The following is a 22,768-nucleotide window of genomic DNA, read 5'->3' as shown; positions in this document are numbered from 1 at the left end:
ACTCACCAAAATGCAAAAACCAGAATTCACATTATCTCTGTGGTTTCTGTGTTTGATGCATAGCTTCTTCAAGAGTTGGTCTAAACCAGCAGACTGTGCAGTTAATGCTCACGGGCCAGAAACAAAGAAGATAAATCTCTGGACACGGACTTAAACATACTGTTTATAGCTCCATACCTTGCACTGGAACATGCTCAGGACAAGAAAGAAATTGAAAAAGCCTGAAAACCACCAGTTTAAAATATTACCTCTGACCCTTTTACTCTGGTATTTGAGCAGATAGATAGATTCTGCATCCTGAATAACAAGTAATTGATAGGAACGGTTCTTTTCCAGATGTAAATGAGTGCTCGTTAAGTGACAGTCTCTGCAGAAATGGCAAGTGTGTGAACATGGTTGGAACATACCAGTGTTCCTGTAACTCTGGGTACCAGGCCACTCCTGACAGACAAGGCTGCATAGGCAAGTGTTTTACACCTTCACCTATGTATTTGTGCTTCAGCATATATTGTTGCATCTTTCTTTGTTTTTATTTAATTTCATACCTTCCTTCTGAAACTGAGCAGGGCCATCTTCTCATCTGCTAGTAGGCGTATGATGGACTATTGTGGACCCTTCTTTTACTTTTACTTTTATTGGAAATATAAAGAAAGTATAAAAAGATTGTTGCTGTACTGAACTCTTCAGAATACTTTGAGAAAAAGTATTCTTATGGTACTCCTCCATTAAAATCAGAGGCTTGAGCTAAGAAGCAGAAGATATTGCTTGATTTCTTGATCAAGTGAGAGCAGCACCATGCATTGATAGTTTCACTTTTTCTCCTTACTGTGTACACCTTGTAAATCCTTCACTATAGTAATACTGAATTATGTAGTTGACATCACATTGGTAAAGAGAACAGAGGTATTGGGAGGTTTTTTTATTTGTTGGTTTTGTTTATTTTTTGCAAAAATATAAATTTGTGCTACATTTCAAGCTTTAATGAAATGTAGGTTTTCCCAGGGCTTTTCTTTCCTCTCCACATGTTGTCTTTTGCCCCTTTTTTTATATCCCTAGTAGCACATATGAACAAAAGCAACAACTGAAAGTAGCCACTTGCTTCCACAGATGAAAATGCAGTTAAAAGAGAAAGCTGAACAAAATATAAAGTGGAAACAGTAGAGTGAGAACAAAAATTCAGAATCATATCACTGATAAACTATTTCATCTGCTAAGTAAAATGGCAAGAGAAGATGACTTTTGCTTATAAAACTAGACTTACTACTACTGATGTTGCTTCCCCAGATATTGATGAATGTATGATAATGAATGGAGGCTGTGACACCCACTGCACTAACTCAGAAGGCAGCTATGAATGTAGCTGCAGTGATGGCTATGCTCTAATGCCAGATGTCAGGACGTGTGCAGGTAGGTTTTAGTATCTTTAAAGTTTAAGCATTGTATCTTTCAGCCAAGATGAACATGGTATTCTTTTAGCTGATTCTTACCAGAGCAACAGAATGATTATCTGCTTTTTTCTTCCCAGATATTGATGAATGTGAAAACAATCCCGATATCTGTGATGGTGGGCAATGTACTAATATTCCAGGAGAGTATCGTTGTCTCTGTTATGATGGATTTATGGCTTCTATGGACATGAAAACTTGTATTGGTAAGGAGCTGTATGCACCAAATTTAATACAAGTCTAAAAATTCTGCAGCTAATATTTTAGGATGTTCTGCTGAATCCTTGAAAGTGGGTATGAAACTACGTATAATATCAAAATAAAACCTTGTGGATCTTTCTTGCCTATCACATTAGAAAAGAGTAGAAAAAAATGTGAAAAGTCCTTAAAGATGAATCAAATCACAGACTTCCAAAAATAGGAGTGATTTAATTGTAATTATATGATTCCTCTAAAGCATTTCTATTGAGAAGCGATTATTGAGTGCCCCAGCATTTTCTTCTGTCTCTTATAAATGTTTTAGTTTATTCCCTGAACTACAGAAAATTATCATGACTAATTATAAAGGAAATTAAAGTATCTCCTTAAATTAACCTCACCCTTGCTTAGTTTATCTTGGTGTTTATGTGAAGTTCTTACCTTTTACGTGTAATATAAAGTTTCATATGTTTCATATTTTAAGGTGGTTTTCACTATACTAATAACATTTTTTATATTTTTTGAGCATCTGTCAAACAAGCCTTCACTTTGCACATGTGCACACTCACACAGAGATACACAGTGAGGAGAAACTAGGTATATGTAATGCTGAGCAAAGCTGTCCTGAGATGGTTTTGTCTCCTTTTTTCCATCATTAGAGTTGAATGTAAGATTCTCTTTTCACATTCACTTTTATGTTATTCCAGGTTCTTGTTTTCAGTTTTGCGCACATATTCCATGTTGACACAACCAAATTGAAAGTTCAGAACTATCTTTTCAGTAATTTTTTTTTGTATTAGCCATGTTAATAACTGTAAAGTCAGGTACTTTTTTCATTTTACACACAACTGCTCTTAAATGTTATTCTGTAGTAAAACGGTGTCTGATATTAAGATTAGAAACCTACAGTGGGAAAGTGTGAATTTCTGCCCTGTATGTAATTGCTTACCTTGCTAACAGCATCATTCAGTTTATCAAAAAGCCTCTGGGGTAACTACAGTTTCTTACTGGACCTACCACTACTTTGAACAAAGTACTGTATTTTTTTTTCCAGAAGAAATATTTGCAGTATCTTACATTTATTTGACAGTATGTGAAATTAGATCATATTTGCCATTTAACTTGTGCAAAACTGAAGCTATTTGAATAAAGTCAAAAAGTTGACATAGGTGTAACTTACAATAAGACTATGTTTTAACTGCAAGTTTGTAACCAGATCTTTAATTATAAACTATTTAGCTTTCAGATGAGTTAAATTCTGGAATAATGTATTGTATTACAGTACATCAGTAACAAACTTCCTTTTCTTTTGAAACTTCAGTCTGCATCCAGGCAGCAAGTGCTGAGCAGCCACATTGTTGAGTTGTCTGGGGAGGGAGTCTGGCACAAGAGCACATCTACAGTCCTGATGCTCTGTTTTTCCTTCTGACTGTTTTTTTTTTTTTTAATATGGCTGCAGGAAAACTTTTCTGGTTGTGGCTTATCACATGTTCTTTCTGCAAGAGTCTCTCCCCACTCAGCTCGCAGCTTGACGTCTCCTGGATGTTACCTTTGTGGTGGCTTTGTGGTTTTGTGTGTGCCAGAGAGAGCTCTAACTTTTGGAAGCATTTCTTCTCAAGGCTTTTGTCTCTGCTTTTTACCCTCTCCCAAACTGTCTTTCAGCAACACCACTAGGACAATAGTTATTGACCCCTTCTTTCATTCCTACTTCACCTCAGCTTTCACAGACATTTTGATTTTTCTTCCTCTCTTGAAATGTCTTGAACTTTCTTTCAGCTGCTTTCAGGATCAGAGGGACTTTGTTTCTTGTCAGCAAGGAATTCGCCCCGACACACACACATACGCACTTGCGATCACTAATAAAAATTATTTCCTAGCTACCCATTTTCTAATGGCATAGCAGAATGATAGATACCGGTCTGTACTAAAAAGCTGCCAACGATCCATAGACATTCTCTGAAACCTAGATGGAAGGCTGTTCCAGAGCTACTCATAGCCATGAGCTACTAAGAGAAGGAGTTTGAAGTATCCTTATGGTGTTAAGAGTTCCCTATTTGATATGTTTCATAGTTCAGGCTTTTCCAGTGAGAATTTGGAAGAAGCAGTTCAATTCTTATGTTCCAGTGGTGTCTCAGTAAGTAGAAGTACAAAGGTATGTCTGCAGCTCCTTCAGCTGAGGAGACTTAGAGCATGGCAGCTTTCCGTTGCGTCTTAGTGTGACAGCTGCATATACTAGGGAGATAAAGGTTGCTGTAAGCAGAGTATTTAGAAGACTGATGAAATCAGCCCTGTTATAAAATACAAAACTATATTTTACTAAATTAATTTAGTAACCACACTGGTCAATGGTCAGTTCTTACACAATATTGATCATTACCGCTACACGTACAAAACTGTCAGTTTTTAACAATCACATTCTAAATTATATGCAAGTGCACAATACCACAGAGCTGTTGCATGTAGTTTGCATTGACTGGCTCCCAGCCCTTGGTGTTGCTTAGTCACAACGGTCAAGGTGATGGGGCTTGAGCACTTGTCTACAGGAAAAGCTGGAACTGAACTGGGTCTGTCTTCTTTCTTCTCCAATTTCCCATGCTTATATTTTTATGCTTTTTATGCTCCTTACAAAAAGGAGGGTCCTTTCTACCCCTTGTAGGGCTTATCTTGTTTTCTTATCTTGCAAGTCATTCTCCCGGTGTACCTGTGAGGTTTTCCTGCCTATCTGCAGTCCCTTGTGCTTATATTGTCCTTTGTGTGGAAAATTCTATGACTGTGATGTGTCCTACATGCAGCTATGCCCGTCTTTGTCCTTTTGGCAGTCTCCTTGCTCACATCCTTACGCAAAACTGTGTCTGGCTATGCCATCACAATATTGCACAAGACTTATGTGCTATTGCTAGTTACACTGTTTTGGCACGCTTATATTGAGGTTTAAGGCAAGCTAATATTAATTATATCCCACTTATTAGACTTAATTTATATGTGATGGGGGCCTCTGCTTTGGCTGGTTTACATGACATCTTTCTTCACTCAGAAGGACAACTACAAATACCAGAAATGCCATTTCATCCACAGTACAGTGACTCTTTGTAATGTCATAATATAATACTGTTAGTTAATATCATTTCAAGGAACAAACGGAAACATTGGACAAAGTATTTTAAAAGCTCCTGGGCCATCTGGCCCCACTGCAGTATGACTCAAAGCAGTCAGATGAAACTCCTCAGTTACCTGCTTGAAAGGTGCCCAATTCTAGTTTCTTCTTACACCAGTTTTATTGTTTCATAAGATTCATTGTCTTTCCTAAGTTGAATTTTTTTTAAAAAAACTGTCTGAGTTTACTATTTTTCATGGTTTTGATAAATGCTGTTCAGAAGTATTGACTTACTTGTATATATCATTATTCAATTTTAAATAGTGATCAAAATGTGCAAATTGAAACCTGTAGATAATATCAGTAGAGGAAAAGTAATAAATTTACTGTATAAATTATTCTTTTGAAGAAAATTACAGCTATGTTATCATGAAGAACATGTTTTTAAAAAAATGCCTTGAAGTGATTCTTATAAGAAGTATTTGACTTCATAGTCCAATAATTAGCATTCTAAACAAATTAGAAAACACTGTGGTATTTGAACCGCATATTCATCCTTACATGTTTTTAGGGAATTGAAAGAATACAGAATGGAATGGCTGAAATTCATTATGATGAAGATTAGTAAATACAACATGTCATAGGGGTGGACCAGGCTTCTGATGTTTTCACCTGAATGAAAGTATTCCAGAAAAGCAAACTGTGCTATTAAATGACAGTATTGTTCAACTAATAATTAATTTATGTGCACTTACAGATGTGAACGAATGTGATTTGAATTCCAATGTCTGTATGTTTGGGGAGTGTGAAAACACTAAAGGTTCCTTCATTTGTCACTGTCAGCTAGGATATTCAGTCAAGAAAGGAACCACTGGATGCACAGGTAAAACAAATTTCCAGCACATATGTCATGGTGTGCACATATCTTGGTTGGCTTTCAAGTAAAATAAATGCACAAGTGTTCACACACAAGTGAGAGACTGGTATCTGTACATAATAGTAAATATAAGAGTAAGTATTTTACATTTGTCAACATGTATCCAGAGTTTGAAAATGTATGTTCCTTGACCAGTATCAATATGATATGGGAGGTCCCTTATGAAACTGTAATTTTGAAAGCAAAGCTTTTATCAGCATAGACTAGGGGAATATCTATGGTATGAAACATAGCTTGGGTGGGCACAGCTGCATTTATATTAGGAAGTATTTTATCAGTACTCATTTGTCATACATACTTAAAGTGTGAACTCATCTGTCAATTAAAGCTCCAGGAAATGACCCTGTAGTCTAAGAACAAGAGAAAAGAAAAAAAAAGTATTAAGAAAGAAAGAAAAAAAGTGATGATGTAAAAGGGAAAATATACACCACCCTTCAACCCATGCTGACAAATCTTAAAGAATCATAGTCAGTTTCAAACTCTATGAATTCCTGTGATAGTTAAGCGCTACATTTTCTTCTGCAAGCTGAGTCCACTGTGTTCAGGTAGTCAAGTTCATTCAAAATTATTCTTCTGGGAAAGTTGACAGAATTTCTCTTATAATTTTGTCTTTAAGAATTTGTTCTATAATTACTAAAACCTTGGACTAACCATTTTTATAACTGAAACGTGCCTGCACACCCAAAGGTCTCATCCCATTTTTAGATATATCAAGATCAGCATGTTTAATAAGTCTGGAAAATAGCTTTACTTTCAAACTGAAAAGCAGATGCAGGAAAGCAGACTAATTTTGTCATGCTTACAAACAACAAAACGAAAATACAGTTGTCACTATTTTTTATGAATGTATGACATGAAGGAACTTGCTTGAATTACTCTGTAGGTGTGAACATTTGTTTTTTGAAGGACTGGAAACCTGCACAGTGGAAATAAGCAACATGTAAAAGCAACATAATTCGTAATAGTCCAGTGCTCCTGATGTAAATACTAATAGTTTATTTTGTGCTTGTAGACGTGGATGAGTGTGAGACTGGTGCTCACAACTGTGACATGCATGCCTCGTGTGTGAATATACCAGGAAGTTTTAAATGTAGTTGCAGAGAAGGATGGGTTGGAAATGGCATTAAATGTATTGGTAAGTATCTGAAAAATAAACCTTTTATCTTTTTTTTGTTTTGTTTTGTTTAGTTTTTAATGAAAACATGTAACGTGACTGTGTGAATACTCTGTTAGAAGAATAATGCTTTGTTTCTATCTGCTGCACTCTGCGGATAGATGGGTATGCAAGATTCTTACACTTCAGGGGTTTGGTATTCTGAGAAAAAAAACCGTTCTTTTCTCAGAAGCCTGTCTACGTAACATCTTACTGAATTAACTATGTATTTTACAAAGTTTGCATTCAACTGCTAGAATGTGCAAAATAAAAAATGCAATCAAAAATAAAATGGAATTTGGTTTGTGATTTCCTGCCACTAAGCTATTCCTGTTACTTAATACCATTTATTGTAAATGTCCAGTGGTGTATCTTAGTTTACATAACCTAATATAAAGCAGATTTGACTTGAGGTATGAGAAACTTGATTCTTTTTCTGCTGGCCTGCTAGAGTATCATCATGTCCCCTTGCCTTCATTTTATAGTTTGGTGTGTAAAAGACCTTTTTTTCCAGAACGTTTTGGGATCTATGGAAGAGGAGCTTCATTTAAGAATTAGGCTTTATATGTGTAATATGTGAAAGAATAAGTACCATATTATGGTATTTTACTGCAGGCCAGAGAAAAAGGGGAAGGCCCCCTGGTCTTTTTTATCATTTAATTAAAAATAGGTGAGGTTCTACTGAGCAAATAAAAAGGCCCATTTGAAGGAGAAAACTTTAAGAAGTTTTTCAGCAGCATCCACGTAGTTAGAATAGCTCCTGGGTACAGAGTGTTCTTCCAGGAGACCACTCTGCAGATGGGTGAGAAGGGACTGCTGGCTACCCCATAGCACTAGCTAGTGTGGATCAGATGTCATGGCCCCTTGTGGCCATTCTCATCAGGTGTGTCCTTGAGAGGAAGGAAAATCTCCTATTTTTAATTTGTTTTTTCTGTTTTTTTTTTTCTTTTTTTCTTCAAGTTGACATCCAAGTAAGTAAGAAAGCTTGCATTAACTTTTATGGCGTTACACTGTTGTCACATTCTTCTGTTTCTTGAGAAGACTCTCCAAATGTATGGCAGATTTTCACCTCACTATTTCTTTGGGTTATTGGGTTTTTAACTCAATTTGAATTCAAGTTCTTTAACAGGTTATTAACATTCGAGTTGCGAGTCAGCTGAATTCCATCTGTTGCTGGAACATTCTACCCAATCCCATGCATTTTAATTTAAAGGAAGAAATACTAAAATGAAGTCACTATAGGTTAACCATATATCTTCTAATGAGAACTTTGTATATTTGTGGAGACATAAATCATGTCTGCAGCTGTGCTTATTAGCTTAAGAGTTAATTGTAAGCCAAGTATACTAACTGCTCTGTTGCTGCTTGCACTCTTTTGCCCCTGATGTGCAGATCTTGATGAATGCTCCAATGGGACCCACCAGTGCAGCGTGAATGCTCAGTGTGTGAACACCCCAGGCTCATACCGCTGTGCCTGTGCAGAGGGATTTACTGGGGATGGATTTACTTGTTCTGGTAGGAAATTTCTGTGAAAGATGACTTGTCATTGGATGTTTCTGTTGTACGGAAGCTTTGCAAATAGTAGTAAATGTAAAAGTGTCTTTTAAGGTCAGGATTCTTCCCATCTGCTGTAGAAATGCTAACAAAGGCAACTGATTGTTCTTTTGTGTGTGCCAAATTGGACCCCCTGGGTCCTGTCTGCTTCCTCATCCTCCTCCTCTTGCTCTTCATGCCAATTTTTTTTGAATGAGCAAGTGCTGCTTGCAGCAGCAGGCTCTCTAATTGAGAACACAAAACACCAGCTCTCTGTTATGGCTCCTGTCTTGTAGGCCAGGTCTGTCTGTCTCTGGCAGGGAAGGCATCATCTGGTTTCCCCTTACTATGTTAGCTGAACAGGATTTAATCATTAGCATAGGACTTTTAAAAAAGAAAAATGAATTACAGTTGAAAGATATTACCCATGATCTCTGCATTTAGATTTGTTGGTAAATGCTCGCTGTTAAGAATTAATACTGGTTTACATTAAACATTAATGGCTGAGTATTGGGTTACTGTGGTTTTTATCACATACAGAATGGAGATGCAACAATATCTCTGCTCTTGACCTCTAACATGTCCTGTATGTGGTCAGCAAATTTGAAAGTTTGAAGGAAGGCATCCTAATGATAGTAAAATACCTAGAAACTAATGTGAATGCATTAATTATTAGCTAACTGGCTAATTTAAAATCAAAATTAATATACACCTTAACAAGACAGTCTTCTGATTAGTATTGCAAGAGTTTTTTATGTCAGAATAAGAATCTTCAAATATTATTTGTCTAGGTGTTTCAAGTTCATGCTTAATGAACAAGAACTTTCCTCCCTATTATTAACACACTATGTTTCAGATGTTCTGTTTTTTAAAAATCAGATGAGACACTAGGGATTGACTAAGAAAGTGAACAAAGTGTATTGGAAATTTTTTTTACAATCGTAAGCATATCTGACAAAATTATGAGACCTTATGATGACTGCAATGGTGAATGCCTTCCTGTGTCATTCTGTTCTTTCATAGCTCTTAAAAAGATAAAAAATAACTTTGGGGCATACTAAAGAATCTCCAGGAGTGTGCAAATGGTAGTTGTAATGTTCATAATCCTCAAAGAATATTTTCTAAAATGCATATGAAAATAATTTTCTATGTATGATTCACTCTAGAAAATTTGCCTTTTGAATGTATTTTATGTCAAATTAACATAGCAATATATATCAAGAGACAAAGTTTTGACTTTGTAAGCAAAGTATTCAACTTACTTGTCAAAGCTAATAGTACTGAATCTGAAAACCTTGCACTATTAAAAAAAATCTGTTTATGCAAAACACGGAATAATTTTGGAAATTACATTATGCTTGCTTTTCTGCATTCTTTCAATTTACTTCATCTTGAGGTGTAAATGTTTTGTTTTATGTCAACAGTACTCAACAGCACTATTATTTTGAATGTCAGGATAATATTATTTGTATTTTGTTTGTGAAATGTGGTTTTGAAGAAATTTTCTATCCCCCACAGATGTTGATGAGTGTGCAGAAAATGTTAATCTGTGTGAAAATGGGCAGTGTTTGAATGTCCCTGGTGCCTACCGTTGTGAGTGTGAGATGGGTTTCACTCCCGCCTCGGACAGCAAGTCATGCCAAGGTAAGCCACCGTTACTGCAAATTCGTTTTCTGAGTTTGGATTGGCTGCTATAAAGCAAACAAGAAGTGCTGGAAGGACCTCAGCCTGGAAGCAGAATATTAGCACGTGCTTCACATATAAGTAAATTCTTTAAGCAAGTATTATTTTGCAGTGTGAATTATGTTGAAAGTAGCTTTCATCTTTTTATGAAGCTTTCCTGGCCTTGGTCCAAAAATCCCAGAGTAGGGATTTGGCTCAGTAATTTGGGTTTAATTATTTCTCTTCTTTTTGTCACTAGTGAATAGTGTGTGGAAAATCCTGTTGTCATCACTGGTTTATTTAGTGTATTTACACAGGAGACACAAACTGCATTAAGTGACCTCTTTTTAAAATAATTGTTTTCAGGAAAATGGAAGGAGGCAAATCACTGCTATATTTGACAAGTTTGTAACACTCCTTAAAATGTAAACTGGAGATCTTTTATCATCACCCTTTCACTCTGAATATTGTACCAGATCATCTGAAGTGTAAAAGGAATTATCTTTCCAGTCCAATTCAGCTTCTATTCCCTGTTTTGTTCTTACATCTTTTTTTTTGTTTGTTTAATATAGGAGAACTGTATATTAGATAAAATCTTTTTAGCTGGTGCTCCAAAGCTTTTTAACTTTAACCTCATAACGTCTTATAAAATAAAAATTCTTCATGAGATATTAAAACAGATTCCAAAATGTAGTCTCTAAAATTCAGTCCATAACTTGGCATGTTCTACATTCAGCTGTACTTGTATGAATCAAGCTTCTAGTTGTAGAAAAATTGCAGATGCTTCTGAAATACTAGCTACGCAACTGTTTTGGTCAAATCTGTTAGTAGTTACCAAGCAGTGTCAATCATCTTCACTGAACTTCTCAGCGCAGCTCAGTTAGTCATATTACAGTCATAACAATGTTCTAATAAAAATCCCCAAATACATAATCGGCTAATAAATTTTTTGAGAAACAATGTGATTCTAATTCCTGGGACAGCTTTTCAATTGGTCTGCAATGATACTCTGAAAAATAAATTGGAGAATTTTGGAAAAATGCTTGGTATATTGGTACATTACTGTGATTCCAACAGAGATCTGAAACCATTCCATAGATTAAATTGTGCTGTTGGAGAACGAAAAGATTTGTGTGCTGAATACTTAGAAGAAGTTATCTTTTTTTTTTTTTAAGTTGATATATTAATTTGTCGTATGGTAAAGTGACTTCTTGGCTGATTTCTGCAATCAAGGGACAAAATCCAAACCCTGGATTTAATACAATAATTGTAATACAAATCATTCCTCCAATTTCTTCCAAAATCCCTTGAGATGTCAGTACATTAGCTTCTCAATGATACAGTCTTTTCTCTAGAAAGCTTCATCTGAACACAAATTATGTTCATGACCTGATCTGGAGGTCATTCCATGCCCGTACTCCCAAGTGCTTAAAGACCTTCTTTTAATTTCCAGTTTAAATTTACTCAGGACTGTTGGATATTAGGCATTTATCTTAAATTTAATTTTCCCTTAAAAATTTGTCTCTCTTCTTCCCTCAAAAGTTACCCTTTCTCGTATGTTCTATAAAGAGGCATTATATCACTTCTCAAACTTTGGATAAGGCAAGTAAGCCAAGTTCAGAATAGATATTTCATTACTCTAATAATTTTAATATCCCTTTTTTATGCCTCATCCGATTTTAGCTCATGAGTCTTGAACAGAGCACCGTACACAGAATTTAAAATGAGGATTTAGCTGTGCATTGTAAAACAGTATTAACGTTTTCCCCTTTCCTGTCTCTGCTAGAAAAAGTTCACCAGTACATGCTAGGGTCGCATTAGCCTTTTGCACAGCTGCTTTATTTTGGCAACTTAAAAGTCTTGCTATCAGACAGTACATGCAAGGATTTTTCCCCTCTTATCTTACTTTAGCTCAGAAGTCCATTACACTTTGTGTCTAAAACCATAACTTTGCACTCTATGCTGTTAAATATTTAAGTCCTTTTCTAGCACTGTAGTTGACAGTCATCTAATTTTCTGTCAGGGTCTTTCAACTTTATTTCATCTTCAATTTACATGATCACACAGGCGGTCCTTTACATGCATTTTAGCTCACCTATATGTAGTTACTGTATAACTGGTTTAACGTGGGCTTGAGAACATCATAGATAATTCTTCCTTCCTATATTCCTTTTCCTTGTATCCTTTCTTCAAGGAGATATAATTAACTGTCAATGCCTACTCCCTCTCTTTCTTCTTAGTACACTTTTTTTCCTGAGAATGGTATTCTGAAAATCTTACTTGCTATTTAGTAAAATGTTGCAGACTGTGAGTGAGGAAATGACTGACACCTTTGTATGGTGTTACACTTCATTCTGTTCAGTGCACATTTTGAAGGGAACTTACTGGGTTTTTGACTTACCTTTCATTCTGAGTCCTCAGAAGGCAGGTTTGCTATCTTTACTTCACAGAATCACACAGAATCACAGAATGGCAAGGGTTGGAAAGGACTTCAGGAGATCATTTAGTCCAACCCTCCTCCTAAGGCAGGTTCACCTAGAGCAGGTTGCAGAGGACATCGTCCAGGAGGGTTTTGAACATCTCCAAAGAAGGAGACTCCACAACCCCCTTGGCAGCTTGTTCCGGTGCTCTGTCACCCTCAAAGTAAAGAATTACTTCCTCACGTTCAACTGAAACCACTGAGAAGTAAAACATGAATAAGTAACAAGCAACTTAACAGAGAATGCCTCACAAATCCCTAGCCATAGCGTCCTACACAAAAATAAAAGTGATTGCTCATTGTTGCTTTTTTAAATATTTAAGTTGCACATGTCTTCATTTGCTTTTAATAGTACAAGACACTATTGTAGTATTAATACGGTAATGATATGTAACTTCCTGTTATTAATATATTCCTTCAGATATCGATGAATGCTCCTTCCAGAACATATGTGTATTTGGTACCTGTAATAATCTACCAGGAATGTTCCATTGTATCTGCGATGACGGCTATGAACTAGATCGAACCGGGGGAAACTGTACAGGTATATCTCTTCTGTTCAGAAATATGTCAAACTTTCTTTTTTTTAATTGCACCAAATTTTCCCCACTAAACAAGCAACATGTATAATTGCATGCTTTGAGGTTGGTTTAAGAATGGAACAAAAAGAATGGCTTCTTAAATATGCAGCTGTACTGTGGTTATTCCTAAATGTTTGATGAATTATTAGTAGTTCTCTTGCTCAATTTCAGCTACAATTCACTTGCATTTGAAATTTTCTTGCCCAATTTGTCTTAAAAAGTAAAATTATTACTCTTTCCTGTCCAGTGAGCAGATTTATAAATGTAACTTTCCTATTTTAGATATCGATGAATGTGCTGATCCAATTAATTGTGTTAATGGTCTTTGTGTAAATACTCCCGGAAGGTATGAGTGTAATTGCCCTCCAGACTTCCAGCTGAATCCTACTGGAGTGGGTTGTGTGGGTAAGTAAAAGCTACCTGAAATATTACTTTAGAAATCACAGCCAAGGCAACTTTTTTTATGCAAATGAGAGTAGCAGGATGGAAAAACTTTACTTCCACATGCTGCATATCCTGTTATGTAGTTTTTCTAAAGATGGATTTTGTTATTTTAACTGAATAATGGTGTTTATAGTTTCTTTAAAATACACTTTATAAAAATTTGTTGAAACATGTATTACCTGCGTTTCCATTCTCCTGACAGTCAATGATTGTCATTTAAAAAAGTGAATTTTTAATCCTACATGTGTCTTGGGACTAATTTATACATACAGCTTAAGTCTAAATTGGGATTAAAACTGGTTGTGGTACCCGTTTGGCTGGAAACAAAGAAAAATACATGTTTCACTGTATTTTACTTAATTCTCTCTGGCTTACATAGACTTAAAGTGAATTTTCATTGCTTTTCCCCCATGCTACATGATACAGCTCTGTCATGTGATTGGAGTATATACTAGCAGTCCAGGGAAGTCTGGGGGAAGCAGGGGGCTGAGAGAGGGGCTAACGTTCAGCCATAAGGATTTGTGTGTGACCTTGGGAAAGCCTAACATTCTATTTGGAAAGCAGCCTTTTTTATTTTACTACCTTGGGAAGACTCATATTCTGCTGAATTGGTACTTAGAATTCTATCCATTTTCTAAATGTTTACAATGAAGGTAAAGTATGGTGGCAAATAAATATATTCTAAGCAAATAATTTCTAAACAAATGCAGATTTCCTTCAGAACAAATTTTATTTCTCATCTTTTCCATGTTTCTCCATTTTTGCCTATGAATATTCTCTGTTGCTTCTCTGGATGCTAGGAGCAAGTCCTGTTTGAGACCTTTAGATGCCCACAGTCTTGACCAATTTATTCTAAAACTTAAGTTAAGATTTTTAAAGATTAAGTGAATTTATGTGAACTATTCCCATTGAATTGGAAGCCTGTGTTTCTGTCTCCCGTAGACTTTTCTGACAATTCCTGCCTTAATACATTTCATCTGAAGTTGCAGCCTGACTTGAGCTTTTAGCTTTGCCTCATCTGAAGATTCAGTTGAAGCAATGAAATCTTGCCTTTTTGGCTCCCCTTCTGCAGCATGTAACTGCTAAGAAAGATCCTCATTCTTTCATACAACCATATGCTGTGTATGATCAGCCTCGCAAGCCCTGAATTATGACTGAAGAATTTAAGTGATCTCTGAAGAAGCTTACAACAATGAATTATCCTACTGCTGTCTGACTTGTGTTTCACTAAAAAAATGGGAGTTTGAGCGGTACTCTGTTTTGGGACCAGTTGTCCCAATGACATTTTTGGCAGGGGTCCCATGTTTCCACAAGGAAGCCTCCGCAGTGGAAGGGAGTCTACTCAAGGGTAAATCTAGCAACTCTGGAGTCCAAAATGAGGGAGCAAGCCCCCCCTCTCAGAAGAAAAAAAGTTGAGTAAGAAAGCAGTTGAAAAACTGTTCGACCCTTACTTATTTCTGTCCCAAGGAAATACTACTAAGGCAGTCTCTTTGTCTGGTACAAAGCCTCTTTTCCTTTCCCTTGAGTGAGAAGCGTTCTTAGTTTCTCAATGACTGATTGTACAGAAGGGAGACTCCCAAGATGCCCCGTGAGCAAACATGGGGGTTTTGGGGTTTTTTTTCAAGTTCACTTTCAGACAGTGGCAGAACTGAAATCCACATCTGTCTGTGGGAGGATCTGCAAGCCTCTTTTCCATCTCCTGTAGCCTGATTCTGTGACAAGTGCAAAACACACTCCATGAACATTAAGCTTTTGGTTTTGACAGGGGTAAGCAAAGCCTCTGCTTCCCATGAAATATCATCAGAGTAAGCTAATAGAAATAAAGCCCTAATCCTGAATGAAAAGACACTTCAGTGCCTGTTTATTTAGAAGCCTTTGAAGAGATGGGGCGACAAGTGAAACTAAAAACATACTAGTTATACTATTTTATACGATTATAGGCATTGTTAGGTTTTGAATTTTTTTTCTTTCACCAGCAGCTCTAATTTTTAATATTTCCAGAGGGTCAAGTGATATTGCATGAGAAGTGGAAACAGAGAGAGTTGGCATTCCAGTGCAGCTGGTAGTTCTGGTTCTAGATTTGGTATGCCAAAGTATGTCTGTTTTACTGACTTACACAGTCCAAAGAGGGAGGAACTGAAGTTCAGGTCGCTTGTGATCCTTTATACTCTCCAGAGTGCAATCTCAAATTGCAACTTCACTTGCAATGATGTTTGTGTCACTGGCACATGGTAAAAGATTACCCAGTTTTCACTCTTAAGCTTGTAGTCATTTGGAAAAAAACATCCACAAGGGCTAGTATATCTCACCAAGAAAAAGGAGTTTCTTGCTTCTGGAATGAGTTGTGCTGAAAAATGTTCCAGAAACTTCTTGTCAAAGGTCAGCAACTTCTGGTTCTCTTCAGTAGCACTCTCTCTTGCATGCTTGAGCAAAACAGGCAGAGGAATTTAAATTCCAGTTCCTTTCAGAAGAAACAGAAATATTATCCTTGGCAAAGAGGATCATGGTGCCGTGTCAAGACAGCTCATGTGAGGAGTAAACCAAAACCTAAAACTCTTGACGGACTCCATATCGATATTCTGCTAGAGAATTCCAGGCTCTGCCTCCATTCCAAAGTCTAGTGTCTGCTATTGTTCTTAATGCGCCTGAGGTCTTGGGATGAAGCCGTCTTCCAAAATACTCATTGTTTTTCACTTTTCTCAAGAAGAATGAAGCCAGATCTCTTCTTGGCTTCTCTTAAAAAGGCAGATGTCTCATGCTATCACAAATGGAGATGCAGGTCCTCTGAGAACAGGAGACAGGTATTCTCAGAATAACCACTTTGCAGTTGTTTCAGCTCAAGTCCACAATGAGAACAACAGGATATGCCCTTCTAAAAAAGCAGTTAATTTTACTCTCTTCTAACATTGTCTTAAAAAAAAATTAAAGGACTTCCACTCCAGCATATGCTGATCAGTGATCTCAGGTAAATCTTGCCACTAGGGAGATAAAGATATCCTGCCTCAAGTCTCTTCTCTTTCCTTCAGAGGCTCAGAGGTACAGAATACATATGCCTCTGCCACTCAATTCTTAACTGAGTATTTTAGCTTTACAACAGTGTACATTTACGGTGAGATATGGAAATTGGCTGTAGAATATGTGGTGCCCAGGAACACTCTCCTTTCCCACAACCTCTGCTACAGTATGCTCTTAAAACTGTACAGAAAGATTCACTCGAACTTGTCTATTAATACTTGAATTTGAATAAATTTAAATCCTTTGGAAAGCTTGAAGGTTTTCTCTTGATTGGTAGTAAACAAATAAATACTCAGTCTGAAAATTAATGCAAAGTTGTGTTTTTACATTATACATATTTAACTAACTTAAGGATCATGAGAACACATAGTTCCTAACAAAGTAGAATATTAAAAATAAAGGTAATTTAAAAAGCCATATCATAGCAAGACATTTGTAAAACTCTGGAAATTCTGAAAGTATGAACTACCCACATTTATCATACTGTGTTCATTTTACTCTATGTAAATTGGTAAGGCTGTAGCATCTGGCACTTGCTGCAAGCAGTAAATTAAAAATGTGATATTTCTTGACAAAATAGGCATGGGTACATGGGTAGCTGTCTCCCTGTTGTCTTTCTCAACATTAGAAACTATGACTGTACATGAGTGTTTTGAGCTTGCCAATGACTTCAAAAGCACAATGTTGTCTGAATTCCTGCTTCTAGATATGAAATGTTAAAATTAATGCCTGCAGTTCCTTTGTCCGGGTCATTGTGTACACCTGTACTCATATGTGCTTTGCATGTAGATAACCGTGTTGGCAATTGCTACCTGAAGTATGGACCACGAGGGGATGGGAGCCTGTCCTGCAACACTGAAATTGGGGTTGGAGTCAGTCGTTCCTCATGCTGCTGCTCTCTGGGAAAGGCTTGGGGAAACCCTTGTGAGACGTGTCCCCCTGTAAACAGCTGTAAGGAAATGTTCTCTTATTCTCCGCGCTCTCATATTATAGAAGATGCTAACAAGGGATGGAGAAAGTATTTGAAATCTTCTTCTGTATTACTATACATGTATAATTTAAGAAACTGATTTTCTTCATGAGGCAGCGTTCTGGCAGAATTATAAAATAGAAACTCCTTGCTGCTGTCAGAGTGGTGATGCAGAGGTGTGGAGCTGTCAGAAGACCTGACCTTCAGTCTTCTGTGACTGACTTGGTGCCTATTCTCACAGTAATAAACCAGTGGTAACTTTAGCAGGCACTTCCCACTGGACCAGGCCCATGTGCTTTGAGTAGTTTTGGGCATTTTATTCTATTTTGGTTTTACTTTTCTCCCATTAAAAAAAATTAAGGTAGTTGCAGATATGCTTATATGTCTTAAAAATTGAATGGATTACCTGCATCTACTAGGAATTTTTACTCAGCAGCTCCATGTTGGTAGGGAAATAAAGAAATTAATAATGCTTAGAACTCAAATCAAGCCTTTAATTTGGAGAGCTGCAGTAGTTCTCAAAGGAGAGTGTTGGTAACTGTTGGGTAACTATTTCTAAGCTGCTCTTGAATACTTTCAAAACTGTTACCTGATGATACTTTTCAATTTTGTACATCTTTGGAGTTGTTTGAATGAATAATGCAACAGAAATGTCAAGCATGTTGTTCTTAGCAGTATCATAATAGTATGAATTCCAATTTTAACACATACCTTTATGGATGGTGTACTGACATTTCAGGTAAAATACCTAGTCAAAATGCAAAATATGTGCCTTTGTAAAGGCACAGTACAGAGAAAACATCATTGTGCCAGCCTTAAGAGTATCTGAGGTTATGGTAATGTTTTAAGCAAAACTCTTAATCTTGCATCGATTTTCTACTGATATAATGCACTTGCTTTATTTACTGTGAATAGGTCAATAAGAGTAGAAAACCAATGAGTGTAAGGAAGAAGACTCATTAAAGACACAAATGAAATTTTGTGTTTCTGTTGTTAGCATTTTGTTCTTCATATGACTGACATGCTCTCTTTTGTTGTACTTCAGCGGAATATAATACTCTTTGTCCAGGGGGAGAAGGATTCAGACCAAATCCCATCACTATTATTTTAGAAGGTGAGTTTATTGTAAATTACTGTGGTGGCTGGTAATAAAAAAATCTGTCATCTTCTAAGAGACGTATACAGGAACTGTATTTTGCAGAAATCATTACATTTAATGCAAAGCAAAACCCTCTGCTAATATGAACTGGACAACAACATGATGAAAAGGCATGCTATAAAGAATATTTCAGTAGGAGAATAAGCCAATGCACACCTTCTGTATGCCTCCTTACTTGGCCTTTGAAATTGGCCCCTGAAGGATAAGTCATTTATGAAAATTAGAGCTTATCAGTGGAATGTTTCAGGAATAAGTTTCAGGAAGCATTCAATGGACAAAGAAACTCTGGTTTTAATGCATGTGCAGGAATTAGGGATTAGATGTCAAATTCCTGTAAACAGCAATGGAAGTTGAACTCCATGGGCTCATCAAGCTGAAACATCCTTCTGAAGAGCTATTTAAATGGAAGAGAATGAGCATCTCCATCCATGAAGTACAATTTAGAAGAAAAAAAAAAAAGTCCACATGACAGTTAAAAGCTACAAGTTGATAAAATTTCAGGGGAATACTTAAAGTCTCTTGTTTGTTTTCATTCTGGAATGAAAATATGTTGGGTTTTTTCCTCTGTTTTCAGACATTGATGAATGTCAGGAACTGCCAGGTCTCTGCCAAGGTGGAAATTGCATCAATACTTTTGGCAGCTTCCAGTGTGAATGTCCAAAAGGCTACTACCTCAGTGAAGAGACAAGAATCTGTGAAGGTTGAGTCCCTTGAAACCTCCTTCTCTATCACAATGCAGTTATTATGGACAACACTTTCATTCTTAGGCTTAAATCCATAAGTGGATATGGTACCCACACCCTTACCTAAAATCATTTCTAAAATCATTATCTGTGGTACCAGTGATATGATTAATATAAAACTCGAAATGCAACACTTGAATATAGTAGTGTTTATCTAAAAATAGTTTTATTTCTAGATCTCAGCTATGTGTATTCAGTAAACTAACGTGGTTATTCATGATTTCTGGCTTCTCACTGGAACACCTTGTATCTCCTGCTAGTTTCGCTAGGTTCCCTGTATTTGAAGTGAGAAAAGGTGTCGTCTTCACAGTATTTCAGAGCAGCAGTTTAACTTACGCAATGTGAAGTAAAGTTAATACTGGTCTTCCTTTTGTGTTTGAGATTTGTCATAAGTGTTAAAACCAGAATTGTGAAGTCCCAGAAATGTAAAGAATCTTTCATTGTTTCTCTTAGTTTAGAGTGTTGTAAGTCAGCTTCATTCATTGCATGAGGAAAAAAAAAACATTGTCTCCTTTCAAAACAGCCTGTGAATCCTGAGGCTTCACTAGGGTCAGGTGAAGAAAACTGACCAAACTGTGTTTGAAATTAAAATTGTATGGGCAAAACCAGCTTACACCCCATATAGCTTAAATAAGGAGATGCAAGGTTAGAGCAGCAAGACTATGCGATTATTCAGCTTCCCTGTTTCTAAATAGAGTACTTAGAAGGTCATCTCTCAGTGGAGCAGTGAACACGTTAACAGAACTGAAAAGTGACAGCAACATCACTGTGAGAAGAAGGGGTGAATATCTTTTGTGGAGCTGATGGGGCACAAGATGCTCCAGTTTCAGTGATGAATTCAACAACTTTTAATTTATTCAGGGTGTTCTCTTGCACTTCACTGGCTGGACTTAATAGAGGTTAACAGTATTACTTTTCAGCGGTTTTTATAATAGCTTCTTAACCCAAATCCAAGCTGTACTTTCCAAGCTAGCCTTTAAATGAAGTATTTTTGTTATCTTGGCATGGTTTATTATGGTTGTATTTCTCAGAAACATTTGCTAGGACTTGGTCCTCTTTTCCCTTGTTAATAGTAGTGTTTTTGCTTGGTCTCTAGATATTGATGAGTGTGTTGCACATCCCGGTGTCTGTGGTCCTGGCACCTGCTACAATACCTTGGGGAACTACACCTGCATTTGCCCACCTGAATATATGCAGGTGAACGGAGGACATAACTGCATGGGTATGCAAAATGTCATCTCTACTAGCACTGTCTGAATGTCAGACTGTTTCGGGGCCAGACTCTCTGCTTAAAATTTCCTTTTAGATGAGGCCAGTTCTAAAGCTTTTTCCTACCTTTAAGTCCCAGACAGTTATGTCTATAGCCAGGGAAGAGATCCCAATGACTGACATGCAGCATTCAAGTGCTCTTATTCCTTAACAAAACTCAGAAATCCTTTTTTATTGTCACTAGTAATTTCCAAGTGGTAGGCTTTTCTCTACAAATGGATCTGACGAGCATCTACAGTGTGTTTCTGATTTCTTGGGAATTTTTCCTCTTTCTGTCTTTGAATGAAAACTGAAAATATGTCAAATTTCAGGTAAGTCTAAGACAAAGATTACTTCAATCCTTAAATTATTTTAAAATGCATCCATGCATATGCTTATATTGCATTCAGAAGCCAGAGTTACTGAACCACTGTCTAGGTTGGTAGGGCACTGATATTTACTTGAATTAGTTTGTTGGTTACTTCTCACATCTAGACATGAGGAAAAGTTTTTGCTACAGAAGCTATAATGGAACCTCCTGTGAGAATGAACTGCCCTTCAATGTGACCAAAAGGATGTGTTGCTGCACATACAATGTTGGGAAAGCCTGGAACAAACCTTGTGAACCATGTCCAACTCCTGGAACAGGTAAAGCCTACTACAGTCAGCCCATTTTGTTACTTTCTTTGCTCATTTGCTCCTTTGACATATTAGCTAAAGTTAACATTTCAGTCCTAAAAAACCTTTGTTGTATCCGCAAAGCAGTGTGACAAAACCCTGTGATCCTGTCACTAGCTGGATTAAGTCTTGGTGTGCTAAACAAGTATAGGTATTTCTTCCATATTTTTAAGTGGATGAAGTGTCACTCCATGTTGAGTGGAAAGATACAGCCCGAATAGTTCGAAGGCACCAGTCATTCCCCCTGGATGAAAAAAAATTCAGGAACAATGTGCGTATTTTCTCTCTCAGCTGCCACTGAAGGGAAGAGCAAGGGAACAAACTATTGTCAGTGTCTCAGAGATGAATAGAAAGGCTTGGAAAGTACAGACTGACCTTCGCATCAGCAGCAAGATTATGTCAGCCCTGTAGCTAAAAGGATGTTTGTAAGGCACGTATCTGTAGGCAGATCTAATTATTCAGACCTTTGTTTTTGCTGATGGGGCTCTATAAAATGTGTATACTGTGGTGGTTTTATTCTTTCTTTCTAATAAATACCAAGGCTTTCAGAGGTCTTGTATGGACACAGAATTACTTTTAATTAGTTAGGTTTGTGTCAAAAATCTATGTTTGTGTAGGTAAGACCCACCAGGGTGGCACAGTAGGCATAAGCAGCTTTTCTGAATGCATGATTACAGAACTCCCATCTCTAAAGCTGTTGCTTTGAGCTTTCTGGAAAAACAGTCATTGGGCAGTAACATGGGTTGAAGATACTGGTTGACAAGAGGTGCCTGCTGCCTGGTCTGTGTTCCAGGATAATTAATTTAGAATCATAGAATCATAGAATGTTTTGGGTTGGAAGGGACCCCTAGAGGTCATCTAGTCCAACCCCCCTGCAGTGAGCAGGGACACCGCTAACTAGATCAGGCTGCTCAGAGCCCCGTCCAACCAGGTCTTGAATGTTTCCAGGGATGGGGCCTCCACCACCTCTCTGGGCAACCTGTTCCAGTGTTTCACCACCCTCATTGTAAAGAACTTCTTCCTTATATCTAGTCTAAACCTACCCTGCTTCAGTTTAAAACCATTACCCCTTGTCTTGTCACAGCTGGCCCTACTAAAAAGATTTTCCCCATCTTTCCTATAGGCCCCCTTTAGGTACTGAAAGGCCGCAATCAGGTCTCCCCGCAGCCTTCTCTTCCCCAGGCTGACCAACCACATCTCCCTCAGCCTGTCCTCATAAGAGAGGGGCTCCAGCCCTCGGATCATTTTAGTAGCCCTCCTCTGGCCCCGCTCCAACAGGTCCATGTCCTCCTTGTACTGAGGGCTCCAGAGCTGGACGCAGTACTCCAGGTGAGGTCTCCCCAGAGCGGAGCAGAGGGGCAGAATCCCCTCCCTCGATGCTGGCCACACTTCTCCTGATGCAGCCCAGAGTACAGTTGGCCTTCTGGGC

At 37.3% G+C, this 22,768-nt stretch overlaps 1 protein-coding gene across 1 annotated transcript in view; it reads left to right on the top strand.

The window, feature by feature from the left end:
- Window positions 1-22,768, top strand: part of FBN2 (fibrillin 2) — a gene marked incomplete at its 5' end in the record, with an annotated part of 179,131 nt that overhangs the window by 123,187 nt on the left and 33,176 nt on the right. The window contains 14 exons of the mRNA XM_009637471.2: window positions 337-462; window positions 1,285-1,407; window positions 1,526-1,651; window positions 5,495-5,620; window positions 6,687-6,809; window positions 8,220-8,342; window positions 9,879-10,004; window positions 12,923-13,045; window positions 13,365-13,487; window positions 17,331-17,492; window positions 18,557-18,625; window positions 19,245-19,370; window positions 20,510-20,635; window positions 21,157-21,309. Of these exons, the coding sequence (XP_009635766.2) occupies window positions 337-462; window positions 1,285-1,407; window positions 1,526-1,651; window positions 5,495-5,620; window positions 6,687-6,809; window positions 8,220-8,342; window positions 9,879-10,004; window positions 12,923-13,045; window positions 13,365-13,487; window positions 17,331-17,492; window positions 18,557-18,625; window positions 19,245-19,370; window positions 20,510-20,635; window positions 21,157-21,309 (1,755 nt within the window). The remainder of the gene's footprint in view (window positions 1-336; window positions 463-1,284; window positions 1,408-1,525; window positions 1,652-5,494; window positions 5,621-6,686; window positions 6,810-8,219; window positions 8,343-9,878; window positions 10,005-12,922; window positions 13,046-13,364; window positions 13,488-17,330; window positions 17,493-18,556; window positions 18,626-19,244; window positions 19,371-20,509; window positions 20,636-21,156; window positions 21,310-22,768) is intronic.

This window comes from Egretta garzetta, unplaced genomic scaffold, assembly GCF_000687185.1.
Source record: "Egretta garzetta isolate BGI_Z169 unplaced genomic scaffold, ASM68718v1 scaffold724, whole genome shotgun sequence".
Lineage (NCBI taxonomy): Eukaryota > Metazoa > Chordata > Aves > Pelecaniformes > Ardeidae > Egretta > Egretta garzetta.
Note: the sequence above shows the minus strand (reverse complement) of the source record. Positions and strands in the feature narration are given on the sequence as shown.